The 16862-nt window shown below is 43.2% G+C and overlaps 1 protein-coding gene across 1 annotated transcript in view; it reads left to right on the forward strand.

Moving 5' to 3' along the window:
• Window positions 1-16862, forward strand: part of eif5b (eukaryotic translation initiation factor 5B) — a 118426-nt gene that overhangs the window by 49652 nt on the left and 51912 nt on the right. Inside the window, 10 exon segments of the mRNA XM_084323004.1 lie at window positions 1375-1508; window positions 2043-2120; window positions 3897-4047; window positions 5194-5286; window positions 5712-5798; window positions 8824-8889; window positions 9319-9611; window positions 11664-11771; window positions 13067-13161; window positions 13163-13175. Coding sequence (XP_084179130.1) covers window positions 1375-1508; window positions 2043-2120; window positions 3897-4047; window positions 5194-5286; window positions 5712-5798; window positions 8824-8889; window positions 9319-9611; window positions 11664-11771; window positions 13067-13161; window positions 13163-13175 — 1118 coding nt within the window.

Below are 16862 nucleotides of genomic sequence, written 5' to 3' on the forward strand. Positions count from 1 at the left end.
TCTAAAAATAGACATTTAGACTAGAGGCAGGCTATATGCTATAAAGAGTAGACTACTACTAAAAAAAAAATGCATTCAAACTTTTTTTTTAAATTTTTTGTGTGCATGCGGTAATAACCGCGGCGGTAGGAAATATTTAGCAAATTTGTGCGGTAAGGAAATAATCAATACCGCGGCAGCTCTAGTCCTGGGTTCAAATCCCAGCAGTGGTTAGTTCTGTGGCCTCATAGCAAGAAGGTCCTGGGTTCAAACCCCAGCAGTGGTTAGTGCTGTGGCCTCATAGCAAGAAGTTCCTGGGTTCAAATCCCAGCAGTGGTTACTGCTGTGGCCTCATAGCAAGAAGGTCCTGGGTTCAAACCCCAGCAGTGGTTAGTGCTGTGGCCTCATAGCAAGAAGGTCCTGGGTTAAAATCCCAGCAGTGGTTAGTGCTGTGGCCTCATAGCAAGAAGGTCCTGGGTTCAAACCCCAGCAGTGGTTAGCGCTGTTGTGTCACAGCAAGAAGGTCCTGGGTTCAAACCCCAGCAGTGGTTGGCGCTGTTGCCTCACAGCAAGAAGGTCCTGGGTTCAAACCCCAGCAGTGGTTAACACTGTTGCCTCACAGCAAGAAGGTCCTGGGTTCAAACCCCAGCAGTGGTTAGCGCTGTTGCCTCACAGCAAGAAGGTCATGGGTTCAAATCCCAGCTGTGGTTAACACTGTTGCCTCACAGCAAGAATGTCCTGGGTTCAAACCCCAGCAGTGGTTAACACTGTTGCCTCACAGCAAGAAGGTCCTGGGTTCAAACCCCAGCAGTGGTTAACACTGTTGTCTCACAGCAAGAAGGTCCTGGGTTCAAACCCCAGCAGTGGTTAACACTGTTGTCTCACAGCAAGAAGGTCCTGGGTTCAAACCCCAGCAGTGGTTAACACTGTTGTCTCACAGCAAGAAGGTCCTGGGTTCAAACCCCAGCAGTGGTTAACACTGATGCCTCACAGCAAGAAGGGCCTGGGTTCAAACCCCAGCAGTGGTTAACACTGTTGTGTCACAGCAAGAAGGTCCTGGGTTCAAACCCCAGCAGTGGTTAGCGCTGTTGCCTCACAGCAAGAAGGTCCTGGGTTCAAACCCCAGCAGTGGTTAACACTGTTGCCTCACAGCAAGAAGGTCCTGGGTTCAAACCCCAGCAGTGGTTAACACTGTTGTCACAGCAAGAAGGTCCTGGGTTCAAACCCCAGCAGTGGTTAACACTGTTGTGTCACAGCAAGAAGGTATCATAATAACTAACATTCCCACTAATAATATAACATCATCATAACTATACATCCCCACTAATGCTATAATAGCATCATAATAACTAAATCATGGGTTGTGTTGATTGATGGTCGGTGTGTCTCCTGCAGAAGAGGCGGAGGGCGACAAGAAGAAGAAGGACAAGAAGAAGAAGAAGGGAGAGAAGGAGAAAGAGGAGAAGAAGAAGGGTCCCAGCAAGGCCACTGTCAAGGCCATGCAGGAGGCCCTGGCCCAGATGAAAGAGGTAGGAGGTCAAGATGAAAGAGGTAGGAGGTCAAGATGAAAGAGGTAGGAGGTTGAGATGAAAGAGGTAGGAGGTCAAGATGAAAGAGGTAGGAGGTCAAGGTAGGAGGTCAAGATGAAAGAGGTAGGAGGTCAAGATGAAAGAGGTAGGAGGTCAAGATGAAAGAGGTAGGAGGTCAAGATGAAAGAGGTAGGAGGTCGAGATGAAAGAGGTAGGAGGTCGAGATGAAAGAGGTAGGAGGTCAAGATGAAAGGTAGGAGGTTGAGATGAAAGAGGTAGGAGGTCAAGATGAAAGAGGTAGGAGGTCAAGATGAAAGAGGTAGGAGGTCGAGATGAAAGAGGTAATTAATTAATTGTGCTTTTTAAAACAGTGTTAGTGCTGGTTTATCACCAGTATGGTGCTTTATAAACAGTGTTAGTGCTGGTTTATCACCAGTACGGTGCTTTATAAACAGTGTTAGTGCTGGTTTATAACCAGTATGGTGCTTTATAAACTGGTTTATCACCAGATGTTAAACTGTTCTCTGATTGCAGGAGGAAGAACAAGCGAAGAGAGAAGAAGAGGAGAGACTGAAGAGACTGGAGGAGATGGAACAGCAGAGACTGGAGCAGGTTGGTCGCACACTACACTACACACACACACACACTGTATGTATGTACGTACGTACACACACACACTATGTACGTACGTACACACACTACACACACACACTGTACACACACAAAAAAAAATTATATAAAATATATATATATATATATTTTTATTAATCAAAAACGATCGGTATCGGCCGATATGGCTCAAGACGATCGGTGATCGGTATCGGTGGCAAAAAACGTGATCGGGGCATCCCTAACGCACATACACACAAAGATACACACAGACACACACCCTCAAATACATGTTGATGTGTTTAAATTAGGGATGCTCGATATTGGCTTTTTTACATATACCGATATTGTCCAACTCTTAATTTCCGATACCGATATCAACCGATACTGCAGGGTTTCCCCCCCCCAATTTTTTTTATAATTTCAGTTAATTAACACTTTCTCCGCCAAGGACGCCTAAACTCGTCATTGCTCGCCATGCTCATTCTGCCAATGACGCCGTAACACGTTATTGAGATCAATATTTCAAAAATCTGTGATCGCAATCATATTTCTCCCCCGGAGATTTGAGATCTACTGTTGATCCCCTCTCAACTCTCCAACGGTTCAAGAGCGCCATCTGGTGGCCGATCGGCGGATCGCCGGAAACGGAAACTGGTGCTCATCCAAATTCGGTCCGATCACTCGCTATAGGTCCCGGGACTCGAGCGCGACACAATGGATAGCGATCCGTTACCAATAACTCGATAAACAACATGATTTGGACGTATATACTATTATACAACCTGGAGATGGATCGCATATTTCAACATCCCATAATAGGAATATTTTTGCTCATCGCCCAACGGCCCGAGGAGACTGGGGTGAGACTGGGGTGAGCATTTTTTTTTACCGCGTTCGATACAAACTGCTCTAATGATCATATCACCCACACTAGATTAATCATCTAACGTTGGCCACGGAATTATAAACGACCCCCCCCCCCCCCCATCCGGTCAACATCAGATGATGAGTAGTAACTTCTAGAAGCACGTCCATTTGACATTTTTTATCTCGCGCAGATCGCTATCAAACTGTATTTGATCATCAATATAATGCATTTAGGGCTATAAATCACGTTCTGCAGAATGCTGCAGAAAACAATAAAAACATATTTATACTTTAGACCGTATTTTAGTATGAATATGTGAATGAAAAAGTATAACGTTCCCACATCCTGAACGATAGATAATTGACGTTGAATGGGCCATAGTAATGTCAATTTAGCAATACAATTTAAAAAGTTATAGCCCTGCAAAGAAGGGGAACTTCTCCATAGACAAATAGAGCTGGCAGAGGATGGTATAATGATGTACAAAAGCGTGGCAGAGAAAGTGTTAACATTACATATCTCTTGTTGTGGAATTAACACAACATTATGCATACTTTTGACAATAAATTAAATCTGAATTTGTTCTTACTTGCTTGCCTGGGTAAATAAAGGTTATAGAAATGTAAAAAAAATTATAATTGAAAATGAAATGAAAACCGATACCGATATTTTCCGATATCACATTTTAATGCCGATATCGGCCGATAATATCGGTAGGCCGATAATATCGGACATCCCTAGTTTAAATCATCTCCCAGTTGTCTTGATTCTGAATAAATACTCAAATACCTTTGATTTACTTGCCTCAGATAACATTTGAAAATAACATTTTATTTAATTTATTTTCCATGGCGATAATCCTGACCTTTGAACTGTGACCCCCACACACACACACACACACACAACAGGAACAACTGGAGCAGGAGAGGAAAGAGAAGAAGAAGCAGAAGGAGAAGGAGAGGAAGGAGAGGCTGAAGAAGGAGGGGAAGCTGCTGACCAAGACCCAGAAGGAGGCCAAAGCCCGGGCCGAGGCCACCCTGAAGCAGCTGGTGGCCCAGGGTGCGTTCTGAACACACTACACTACCTCTAGTATGCTTCCTAGGGAGGCCAGAGCCGGGGCAGAGGCCACCCTGAAGATGCTGCAGGCCCAGGGTGCTGCAGGCCCAAGTAATATTCTTTTTACAATAGTTAGTAGTCTATTTACCATAGGTATTATTCTATTTCCCATAGGTATTATTCTATTTACCATGAGCACTATTCTATTTACCATGAGCACTATTCTATTTACCATGAGCACTATACTATTTACTAGGGATGTCTGATATTATCGGCCTACCGATATTATCGGCATTAAAATGTAATATCGGAAATTATCGGTATCTGTTTAAAAAAAAATTAAATACTTTTTTTTTTTTTCTTTTTTTTTTACATTTATTTACCCAGGCAAGCAAGTAAGAACTAATTCTTATTTTATTTATTGTGAAGGGTATGCATAATGTTGTGTTAATTCCACGAAAAGAGATATGTAATGTTAATTACCTGAAATTATTAATTTTTTTGGGGGGGGAACCCAGCATATATCGGTATCGGTTGATATCGGTATCGGAAATTAAGAGTTGGACAATATCGGTATATCGGTAAAAAAGCCAATATCGAACATCCCTACTATTTACCATAGGTACTATTCAATTTACCATGAGCACTATACTATTTACCATAGGTACTATTCAATTTACCATGAGCACTATACTATTTACCATAGGTACTATTCAATTTACCATGAGCACTATACTATTTACCATAGGTACTATTCTATTTACCATAGGTACTATTCTATTTACCATAGGTACTATTCTATTTACCATAATGTACTATTCTATTTACCATAATGTACTATTCTATTTACCATAGGTACTATTCTATTTACCATGAGCACTATTCTATTTACCATAGGTACTATTATATTTACCATAGACTATTCTATTTACCATAGTACTATTCTATTTACCATAATGTACTATTCTATTTACCATAATGTACTGTTCTATTTACCTTGGGATCATTTCCATGACTACTGCATGCGACACAAGAACCAAAGTTGAATGTTGGGTCAGTTTGGGGGACTCTGTGGTGGGCTCCCACCGTGCCTCTGTGTGGTAAACCATGGATGGTGTGTGAAGTTAATACCCAGGTTGTGTCCTGCAGGTGTCGAAGTGCCATCCAAAGACAACATGCCAAAGAAAAAGCCCATTTATGTAGACAAGAGGAAAAAGAAGCCTACTATCCCGACGCCTCAAGGTACTGATCTTTATACATGTAGTTGACCTCATAAACAGTCTACTGAAGGTACTGGTCTTTATACATGTAGTTTACCTCATAAACAGTCTACTGAAGGTACTGATCTTTATACATGTAGTTTACCTCATAAACAGTCTACTGAAGGTACTGGTCTTTATACATGTAGTTTACCTCATAAACCGTCTACTGAAGGTACTGGCCTTTATACATGTAGTTTATCTCATAAACAGTCTACTGAAGGTACTGGTCTTTATACATGATTTGATTTGAAAGCTTTATTTCGAACATGTAAATACAAACAATATAAAACAAAAACAAATCATTTATCTCTAGCAATACAAAAAAAATAAAGACAACATAACTAAATTTACATGTTCGAAATGTACATGTAGCGTTGTTAACCAATCGTTTTTCTCTCCTCCTAGAAACCCCTGTGGTGACGGCGCCCGTGTTGGAGACTCCGGAACCAGTTGCCGTGGAAACGGTAGCGGAGGCCCCTGCAGCGGAGCCAGGTGAGGGGGATGAAGGGAACTCTTCGTCGTCGGATGCTGCTGCATGACGAGTAGTAATAATAATATATAATAAGCGGTGGAATATATATATATATATATGGCGCCTAAAGGTGGAATCTGTCGTGAGGTCTAATGGGAATCGCCTCTTGGTACAGCACTTTGTTTACAGTTTTAGTTTGGGTCTGATGTGTGGGTTAGTTGCGTGGGGATTAGGGGTGGAACGGTTCACAAAATCGACGGTTCGGTTCGTATCACGGTTTTAGGTTTACGGTTTTCGGTTCGGTATACGTAACGTTGTTTTTTATTTAAAAAAAATTGAACACTCCAAAAATACCATACATCAACATAAGATATATAGCCTAAAAATAATCCAACTTTTCAGTTATTCTCAAGGACGTAATCATGCAGAAACTGAAAGAATGAGGCCATTTGACATCGGGCACATTATTTTGACAGTGACGGTTAGAGCTAGGAGAGATTTTGGTACAGCAAGAGGGGAGGCATTGCTGATTTAAACATGCTTCTCATTTATTTGGTAAAAAAAAAAACGTTTACCTTTTAATAATATTTGGCACACAAAGACTGAAAAATATAGGCAACATTTGTCAAAGTATTAACTCGTCAATATACCCCCCTTCCCCACTAATCGAACTGGTGTCGTGGAGTCACTTCTCTGAGTGTTTCCACGGTCAGCTTGCGGCTAACATTAGTTAGCTTGCGGCTAAAGTTAGTTAGCTCGTAGCTAACGTAACGTTATATAACCGAACAATACACACATGCCCTGAATGCGTACCGTTCGGTACGACCTCCACGGTTCGGGGCATGTGTGTATTGTTCGGTACACGGTTCGAATGCGTACCGTTCCACCCCTAGTGGGGATAGAGGAGGGTTGTTATTGCTGGACACCTCAGGTTCTGACGAGAGGTTTGGAGAAATACACACTACAATAAGTTACTATATAGCTATACATATTTCATATTATACAGTATATGTCAACGTGTAAAACCAGAATGATCTCGTCTCCAGAGTCATTTAGCCGACAGATTAATTTATATACATAAGATTTCTTAAAACAGCTTGGAAGGTATTGACACGTGCAGCCACAAACATTTCACTTGCACTACACCATCTAGGTCTTTTGAGTAATATTCTCATGGCATCATTATATGCTACTCGAAGTCTCTGCAAACTTGCTTTTTTGTAGCTTGACCACAAGTGTGCAGTATAAAGTGGTGTATGCTCTGAACAGAGACACGTTCATTCCATCTGTACTAGGGGTGGGAATCACCAGTTTCATCACGATACGATACGATATCATACTAACACAATTGGCAGTGTTAGGGGTGGGAAAGCTGGTGGGTGGGGAACGGACGTTGTGGACAGCGACTCCCACAGGTCGGTTGGTGCGCCTGTACAGCAGAATCAGGAAGTAACGGGGGCAGCGTGAGCCTCCCACGCGTTACTCCTCGCCACTGAGAGATTGCGCTGTACAGGTGAAAAGATGCGACGGCTGCCTCCTCGTGTACCGGAGGGGACACGTGATGCAAGGCTTCGTCCTCACTGCAGCCGACCAGTGGGAGGCATAGTCTAGCAACGTTCGAGACAGGGGAGGGGAGAATTGAAGGGAGAATTGGCGAGGCGAAATTGGGATGGGAAAAAAATAGAAAATAAGGAGAAAAAGTGGATAAAAAAAAATAAAAACGGCAACGGAAATATCATGACATTTTCTTTTTTGAGCTCTTCCAGACATTTAAATGAAAAACAATCTATTTTTAATACAAATAGACCTCCTGTTCACTGTAAAGTGCCACATTTTGATATATTGAGCTTTAAACTTTAAGTAAAAATGTTTGGAACTCACAACACGCAACCTAAAACCCCTTCCTCTCCCAAACCGTTCCTACAATTGTTTTATGTTGCATGATGATCATGAATACATTTATTATGTATTGTATGTTTTATGTTTAAATATCAACATTATCTGTCCATCCTCAGTACATTTACTATCAATATAATATGACTTCATCTGGTCTTTCCAAACGCGCACACACACACGCACACGCACACACGCACACAGAAAGGGAGAATGCCTGCCCCCCTTCCCCAGTCCCAACTTTGCTGTTCTCTATGGCTCTGATTAGCTTGTTAGCTTATGTTAACGTAACGTTAATTTCGGTCTTTAACGCGACGTGGGCATAAAGGAATGGCGAGGATTGCAAAGCATGTTAGATGCATTTGACCCGTTGCGGAATAAAACAGCAGGGACTTGTTTTGAGTCGCAAAATAGGCACACTATGTAGCCTTGCTCTGTTGTAATGTCCGCGTTTCAGACGCTACTGCTGTGATGTTGAGCAGATACGACTCGCCACAGGATTTTCAAAATAAGAGTATTGCAATATGAATCGATCTTTTTACGTTTCATCGATCCTATTGGATCATTGATAATAGATCGATATATCCTGCGGCATTGGTACAGAACATGACATAAACATTCTGACCTGTTTATCTCCTGCTGCAGTGATTGCTAATATGACGTATGTCTAGAGAAACACTTTAAACTGCTGTTTGAGCTGTCACTTCCCCTCTACCCTGCCTTCTCTCTCTCTCACTCTCGCTCTCTCTTCTCTCTCACGCTCTCTCTCTCGCTCTCTCTCTTCTCTCTACTCTCTGTCTTCTTTCTTCTCTCTCCTTCTCTCTGTCTTCTCTCTCCGTCTTTCTCCCCCTCTCTTTCTCTCCATCTTTCTGTCTTCTCTCTCCATCTCTCTCTGTCTTCCCTCTCTCCATCTCTCTCTGTCTTCTCCCTTTATTTCTCTCTTCATCTCTCTCTCTGTCTTCTCGCTCTTTCTCTCTCTCCATCTCTCTCCCCCTCTATTTCTCTCTCCATCTCTGTCTTCTCCCTTTCTATCATCCGTCTTCTCTCTCTCTCTCTCTCTCTCTCTCTCTCTCTCTCTCTCTCTCTCTCTCTCTCTCTCTCTCTCTCTCTCTCGCTCCCCCTCTCTGTCTCTCACCCCTCCTCTCGTTCCAGAAGTGAAGACAGAGGCAGCAGTGGACGACTGGGAGGCCATCGAGATAATCAGTGATCATGAGGAAGGTATGAATCAGATTACTCATCTTTTTAATAGAGCCTTTTGTTGGTTTTTATCAAATGTTTAGCTCCACACATTTTATTTTACCAGTTTCTTTGACCAGTTTTATTTATTCTGTTTCTCTTACTCTGCTACTAGTTTTAGTGTTCTTTTGACTCCTTGCTAGCTTTAGTCTTGCCTATTTTCTATTCTTTCTTCTTTTACTCTTGCTACTTTTTATGTTCTTTTTAAAATGTAGCGCTTTGAGATTTGCTCCACAATTATAAAGCGCATTACAAATCAAATATATTATTATTATTATTATTATGAGGAGGAAGGTATGAGTCAACAGTACTTTAGTTATAGTCAGTGATCAGGAGAAAGGATGACCTCCTCCAATCCTCCTCTCCATCTCTCCCCATGTCTGTCTCCATCCCTGCATCCATGCATCTCAGAGCTGAAGAAGGTCCACATTGAGGTGAAGGAGACTCCGGCCCAGCCCCAGACCAAACCCTCCTCCCAGCCCGGCGCCAGCGACGAGGAGGAGGACGAGGATGAGGAGGACGAGGAGGAGGACGAGAGCGAGGAGGAGGAGGAGAAGAAGGAGGAGAGCCGACCACAGCAGCAGCAGCATCACCAGGGCAGGAAGAAGGGCGGCAGGGAGAGTTCAGACAGCAGCGGCAGCGACTCTGACGACGGGAGAACCAAAGAGGAGAGGCTCTACGACAGAGCCAAGAGGCGCATAGAGGTACACTTTTAGTGTAATACATGAGGCATTGTCTAACCGTTATCTAGCCGGCTAGCTACGGATAGCTCCTGATATCAACAAATGCTCCAGCAAGTCTAGTAGTGCATAATACCTCCGTTGGCTAGGTAGCTCACGTTAGCTCACGTTAGCTCACTACGAAATGTCCCAGTAAACGAAATAGTTCACTGAGGCGTTGTCTTAACGTTATCTAGCTGGCTAGCAGTAGCTACAGATAGCTCCTGATATGAATGTCTTATAACATTGATTCGATGCGTATTCGAGCCCCTGGCTTCCATCGCATGAGGGCATGCTGAATGTAGAGTATAGGGTCCAGCTGCAGCGCCGGAGAATCCTTGCTGGAGCTGGAGGCTACTCGAGTATACACACAGACAGTGGAGCTGTTTGCAGATAGCGAGCATTTTGACTTGTTGCGTGGTGGCGATGTCTCGCAGATAATACAACTTACAAACAGCCTCTCCCTGAACGTCAGCAAACAGCCTCTCCCTGAACGTCAGCAAAACAAAGGAGATGATTGTGGACTTCAGGAGGTCGGGGGTCAAGGACTACAGCCCCCTCAGCATCGACGGGGCACCGGTTGAGAGAGTCAACAGCTTTAAGTACCTCGGAGCCTACATATCCGAGGACCTGACATGGACCACACACATTGACAGTGTTGTGAAGAAGGCACGACAACGCCTCTACTTCCTCAGGCGCCTAAGGAAGTTCCAAGTCAGTCAGAAGATCCTTAAGAACTTCTATTCATGTACAATAGAGAGCATCCTGACTGGCAACATCACCTCCTGGTTTGGGAATAGCACTGCACAAGACCGAAGCAGACTACAAAGAGTGACACGTTCAGCCGAACGCACAATTGGAGGGGGGCTCCCCACCCTCCAGAACATTTACAACAAGCGTTGCAGGGGCAAGGCTAAGAGAATCATTAAAGACTCCAGTCACTCGAACAACTGCCTCTTTGAACTGCTGCGGTCAGGCAAGCGATACCGGAGTCTCAAGGCGAGCACAGAAAGACTCAGAAGAAGCTTCTATCCCCAGGCCATCAGGCTGCTAAACGAACAATGAACACTACACAACAACAACCATCAAACGCACATAGCACACACATCCACACGCACACACTCACTTTAAACAAACACACTGTAGCACCCACCCCACACACATATAGCACACACTCACTTTAAACAAACACACTGTAGCACCCACTCCCCACACTTTATATTTATTGATGAAGGATTGCACTACAACTCGTACACCTTACTGTAAATTGTACCTAAATTGTACCTCATCCCATTTCTGCTTTGCACTATATAGTACTGTACATTAGTAGACTGCATAGTATTGTATATTATATGGTAACTCAGTTACGTCTATCCTGCATCGAACATTGTACATATGTCCATACTGAACACTGTGACCTCATTTTCTACTTTTCTACTTCTAAATTACATGCTATACTATGTTATTTGACACTATCTTGTCTAGCACAGTCTCTGGAGCGTAACAGTAAGAAGCATTTTGTATGAAAGTATTCTGTACTTCTGTATGACAACTATTAAAGAAACTTGAAACTTGAAACTTGAACTACAAGTATGATTATATAATATATATATTTTATTAAAAAACTAATTTAAAAGAAAATTTGGCTGGTAAGAAATATGCTTGGCGGGTAGATTTTTCCCATCTACCCGCCACTGGCCGGTGAAGTTAATTTCGTGCCCTACACACACACGCACACGCACACACACACACGCACGGCCAAGATGCACATAGAGGTACACAACAATTTCTCTCTATCTTACACATTCATACACAAACAACCTATTCCATTTCACATACCATCTCTTTCGCTCTCACACAGACCTTTCTCTCTTTCTCTCTCTCTCTCTCTCTCTCTCTCTCTCTCTCTCTCTCTCTCTCTCTCTCTCTCTCTCTCTCTCTCTCTCTCTCTCTCATGTATCCTGGGTTCCTAAGCTTCTCTCTCTCTCCTCATGTCTCCTGGGTTCCTAAGCCTCTGGTCTCTGTATGTTACCATAGAAACGGCGTGCGGACAACATCAGGAACATCAACTATGACAAGCTGAGATCCCCGGTGGTGTGTGTCCTGGGCCACGTCGACACGGGGAAGACCAAGATCCTGGATAAGGTAGAGTCTCTGACCATGGAAATGTCCATTAAATTAACACTCCGTAGCCCCAGAGAGAGGTGTGCAGGATGCAAGCTAGCCTAGCTTAGCACAAGGACTGGAAGTGGTTGGGAGAAGCTAGCCTAGCTTAACACAAGGACTGGAAGCAGTAGAGAGAAGCTAGCCTAGCTTAACACAAGGACTGGAAGCAGTAGAGAGAAGCTAGCCTAGCTCAACACAAGGACTGGAAGTTGTAGGGAGAAGCTAGCCTAGCTTAACACAAGGACTGGAAGCAGTAGAGAGAAGCTAGCCTAGCTCAACACAAGGACTGGAAGTGGTAGGGTGAAGCTAGCCTAGCTTAACACAAGGACTGGAAGTGGTAGGGAGAAGCTAGCCTAGCTTAACACAAGGACTGGAAGTGGTAGGGAGAAGCTAGCCTAGCTCAACACAAGGACTGGAAGTGGTAGGGAGAAGCTAGCCTAGCTTAAAGGGGAACTCCAACATTTTGGGAAATTAGCTTATTTAACATCTTCCCTGGAGTTAGACAAGAAGATACATACCTTTTTTGTCTCTGTGCGTGCATTTTAGCTTTGGGAATAGACGCTCCGTTAGCATAGCTTAGCTTCATCACTGGAAGTGAGGCAGGACAGTAGCCTTACAGTGCCTTACAGTGTATTGCAAGGTCTGACATTGACCAAATTTGATATGCATGACCTTGGTGGGCTCTAGGTCAACTCCTGAAAAGGGGGTCAATGTCAGACCTTGCAATCAAAAGTTAGGGGGCTCACTGAAATTATGGCAAGGGTTATTATTAGCCCCCTAACTTTTGATTGCAAAGTCTGACATTGACCCCCTTTTCAGGAGTTGACCTAGAGCCCACCAAGGTCATGCATATCAATTTCCCAAAATGTTGGAGTTCCCCTTTAACACAATGACTGGAAGCAGTAGAGAGAAGCTAGCCTAACGTGTCTCTGTGGTGTGTGTGTGTGTCTCTCTCTCTTTGTGTGTGTCTCTCTCTCGCTCTCTCACTCTGTCTCTCTCTCTGTGTGTGTGTCTCTCTCTCTCTCTCTCTCTCTCTCCCTCTCTCTCTCTCTCTCTCTCTCTCTCTCTCTCTCTCTCTCTCTCTCTCTCTCTCTCTCTCTCTCTCTCTCTCTCTCTCTCTCTCTCTCTCTCTCTCTCTCTCTGTCTCTCTGTGTGTGTGTGTGTGTCTCTCTCTCTGTGTGCATTTCTCTGTGTGTGTCTCCCTCTGTATGTGTGTGTGTCTCTGTGTGTGTGTCTCCCTCTGTGTGTGTGTGTGTGTGTCTCTGTGTGTGTAGCTGAGAAACACTAACGTGCAGGACGGGGAGGCAGGAGGCATCACGCAGCAGATAGGAGCCACTAACGTGCCTCTGGACTGCATCATAGACCAGACCGATGGTCAGGAACGTAAGAGCAGCCTCTCTTTTTAATATCAGCATATATATATTATAAGGATGATGAACTGCCTAAACACTTTATAGATGCATTTTTTTAAATTAAAAAAAATTATCCATACAGCAGCATACTGCCATATTCTGCAGCCCCATATTATATCAATACAGTGATGCCAAGTATCAATATACAAATTAAAATCTATATATATATATTATGTATGTATGTTTGTTTATTTATTTTGCTTGACGATCCCAATTTTCTGAGTGAGGTGAACGGACTGAAAACATCTTATTAGATAAAACAGATGATATATATATATATTAGATGCAGATGTTGAGAAGGTTTTCTGTTGGGGACATAATGTGCAGCTGAAACGAGGTAATGAATCTCAATATTTGAAAATGGTCTCTACTCTGGTGATAATATGGTGTCTTGACCTCAGTCCAGCACCCATGGACCCAGTCCTGTTAGCCAATCACAATGCCAGGTCTGAAGCAGCTTTAAAATATGTATTAGCATAAAACATTAATCTCTACTCTTCACAATATTAGCATAAAACATATTAACATGAAAGAGGTATCTATTCTGGACTGGGTTGGGCTGAACTGGGCAGTGAAAGATGCTGGGTTGGACTGGGTTGGGCAGTGAAAGAAAAAAACCGAAGTATGTTGTGAAGTGTATAGATAGATGTGAAATATATAGATGTAGCAGTAGTCTATCTGTATGTCATATGTTATGATGAATTGAAAATGCCGTACTGTATTGTACCCATTCTGCAATCTGTTAATAAAGTTTTCAATCAATCAAGTTAACTTTGAAAACCTCGGTTGTCAAGCCTCGTCAATGTTGTGTATGCATCTGGGTAGGCACACTGTGCCTTTAAGACAGCACGGTGGTCTTACGACAGTACCGTCAAGTGTTGTGATAACGTCAGTTGGGTTGGTGTGCTGTTGTACACAGTGCACTGGTTGAGCTTAGCTAGCCCCTTTCGTGACTGCGATGTGCAAGCCAGGGGCTTTTGAGCATGAAATAAAATGTCTAACCTTACGTCGTAGTCCGGTGCTTTTTTGGAAACATTATAGTCATAACAGATACACCTAGCTGGCTGCTTTGAGCACACGGGGCTAACGTTAGCTAGCAAGCAGCTATCGCTAAAACTAGAAGCTAACCACTGTATACATTTCCAGTAGACTAACATTACACCTCTGTGATTTAAATGTGTCCTTAGTAACTTATACTCGAGGGTTGTACTAGGGTTGGATGCAGTTCCCCGTTGGTCAGTCTGTCTGTTTTCCATCTTCTGCTGTGTTTAACGTTATCCGTTTGAGAGTGCTCCTGATGGCTAGCCTAGTAACGCAGGACTTTTATTATTATATGTCCGCGGGTTGGCCAGTACTGCGCAAACTTTTATTAAACATTATATGTCCGCGGGTGGTCTTGTGCAGTGCTCTCGTGGCACTGTCAACTAAAGCGAGCACTCAGAAGACGCGCACCGTTTGCCAGTGCAGTGATTGCAGAATGTTTTTTTTTTTTTTTTTTGTATACTCGCCAGACTGGCGAGTGGTCTTCATGAATCACTCGCCAAACGTAAAAAATACTCGCATTTGGCGAGTAAAGTGGCCTAATTTCCTCCCCTGGTCTTAACACTTTCCATGCCAACGACGAGATATCTTGTTTGTTCATGTCGACCGTTCATTGCCAACAACGAGAGATCTCGTTTTTATTTTTATTAGCGATTTGAATTCATATTTAATCAATCTAGTCTCACGTTAGTGCTGCAAACTCTCTCTGAGCTCCATTGGGAAAATACCGCCCCCTATCGTCTCTCCCTGTTGGAATGGATTGAATGGAACACATGGTAAAAAAAAAATCCTGCTTCCTCATTTTACTTCTCGGGCAAGTCACCAGGGAGGATCGGATTCATTGTGGACCATCAGAACAGCGTGGAATACATATTTCCAGTACCCAGCGTTGGATCAAATTTGGATCAAATTTAAAGTGACGTGGCTGGGATAAATGTGCCAGTCAGTCAGCCAAAACAAATTCCTGGTCCAAGGTCGAACCAGAGAGCTGTGGAGTCGAAGGCCCCCTGGGAGATAAGAGTGGCGAGCGGCTTCCCCCACCCCCAATCCCAACCCAATCCCCCCTCCCGCGTGTACGCCCGGCGCCACTCCCACGTGATGGTGACGGCAGCCGACTAGTACGCATGCTGGAGGCGGGGGCCTAAGACTGTTTCATCACCAAAGTCCTATCACCCAGTCCATGCCCCCTCCCTCTGGACAATCTTTTCCGCCCTCCCTCCAGCCACCTGGCGCGACGACACTTTGTTTCAGACACTTTGTTGTTGTTGCAGCCGACTATTGCATATGGCGTCTCAGGCATTGACATGTGTCAACAAATGTACATGTCTGTGTGAATTTATGTTGTGCCGTTGTTACTGTAAAAATGTAATGATTGTGATATGTTGTTATTAATGAGACGATGAGCTGTATGTGTGTGTCACTGGAATTTCCCCAAGGGGATTAATAAAGGAATATCTTATTTTATCTTATCAATAAACGCGATCCATATTTGGAATGGCGATCAGGAATTGGAATAATCTTTTTGGAGAACATCTGATCTGAGGTAAGGAATCTATTTTACCAGTCTTAGGATAATCAGACCTTTTTTCACAGAGATATCAACGTGTGCCCTATGTGTGCGTGTGTGTGTGCTGATCAGGAAATGAGAGAATACATTTTTCAGCGTGCTTCTATAGCGTGCATACGTCGTACACATATACTATCGATAATCTAGCGTTTATTTGAAAACTATTCATAAATAGGCCGAAAAATTACAACGTTTTTTGTGTATCAGGGCTGTACGCTAAGCTTTTTCACTAGGGGCACACTTGCCCCTAAATTTAGAGGCAAAGAATATTTTTTAGGGGCAAATCTTTTAATAACAATTTTACCATTATAGTGCAAAAAAATATGATGTTCCTGCCTCATTACTGTGGTCCTTTTATTTAACATTTAAGTGTGTTTGTTTTCAGGTTTGTATCTTTTATAATGAACCAACTGAGAGTGTGTAAATCACTAATAGAACAAAAACAACAAACTGTGTAGTGTGTGTGTGTGCGTGCGCTTGTAGTGCTCCTTGAATGAGATCACCACAACACACACACACCATTGCATTAACACTTTGAGAGCCACTCACGGCTAATCTCGTGTTTACGATAGTTACGCTGAAAGCCGAGATTTCTCGGAATTATTATTATTATAATTATTTTGCGATCTGAAATCATATTGCATCACGCAAGCCTACCCTAGCCTACCCAAGGGCCGCCGGCGATCAGATGTGAAAAAAGCGCCCCCTATCGTCTCCCAGATGGTAAATCACCCTTTTGGAATGGACTCAATGAAAATGGATGGGGAAAAAAAATATTCCAGTCCACATTTCACTTCTCACCCATGCAGCCGGAGTACCGGAGTTCATTCAGGGGGCTCTGAGCCCCACGGATCATGAGTTCTACTGTATACACGTTAGATCTATACACTTATCGATTTTTTTGAATGGTGATCAGGAATTGGAAGGAATATACCAGTTGGATACCATCTGATGTCAGGTAAGGAATCTATGTTATCAGTGTTAGGATAATCAGACTTGTTTTCATGAAGATATAAGCTTTTTTGTGATATGTGCTCCAGCTGTTTCACT

This window comes from Notolepis coatsorum, assembly GCF_963971535.1.
Source record: "Notolepis coatsorum genome assembly, chromosome: 1".
In the NCBI taxonomy this organism is placed as follows: domain Eukaryota; kingdom Metazoa; phylum Chordata; class Actinopteri; order Aulopiformes; family Paralepididae; genus Notolepis; species Notolepis coatsorum.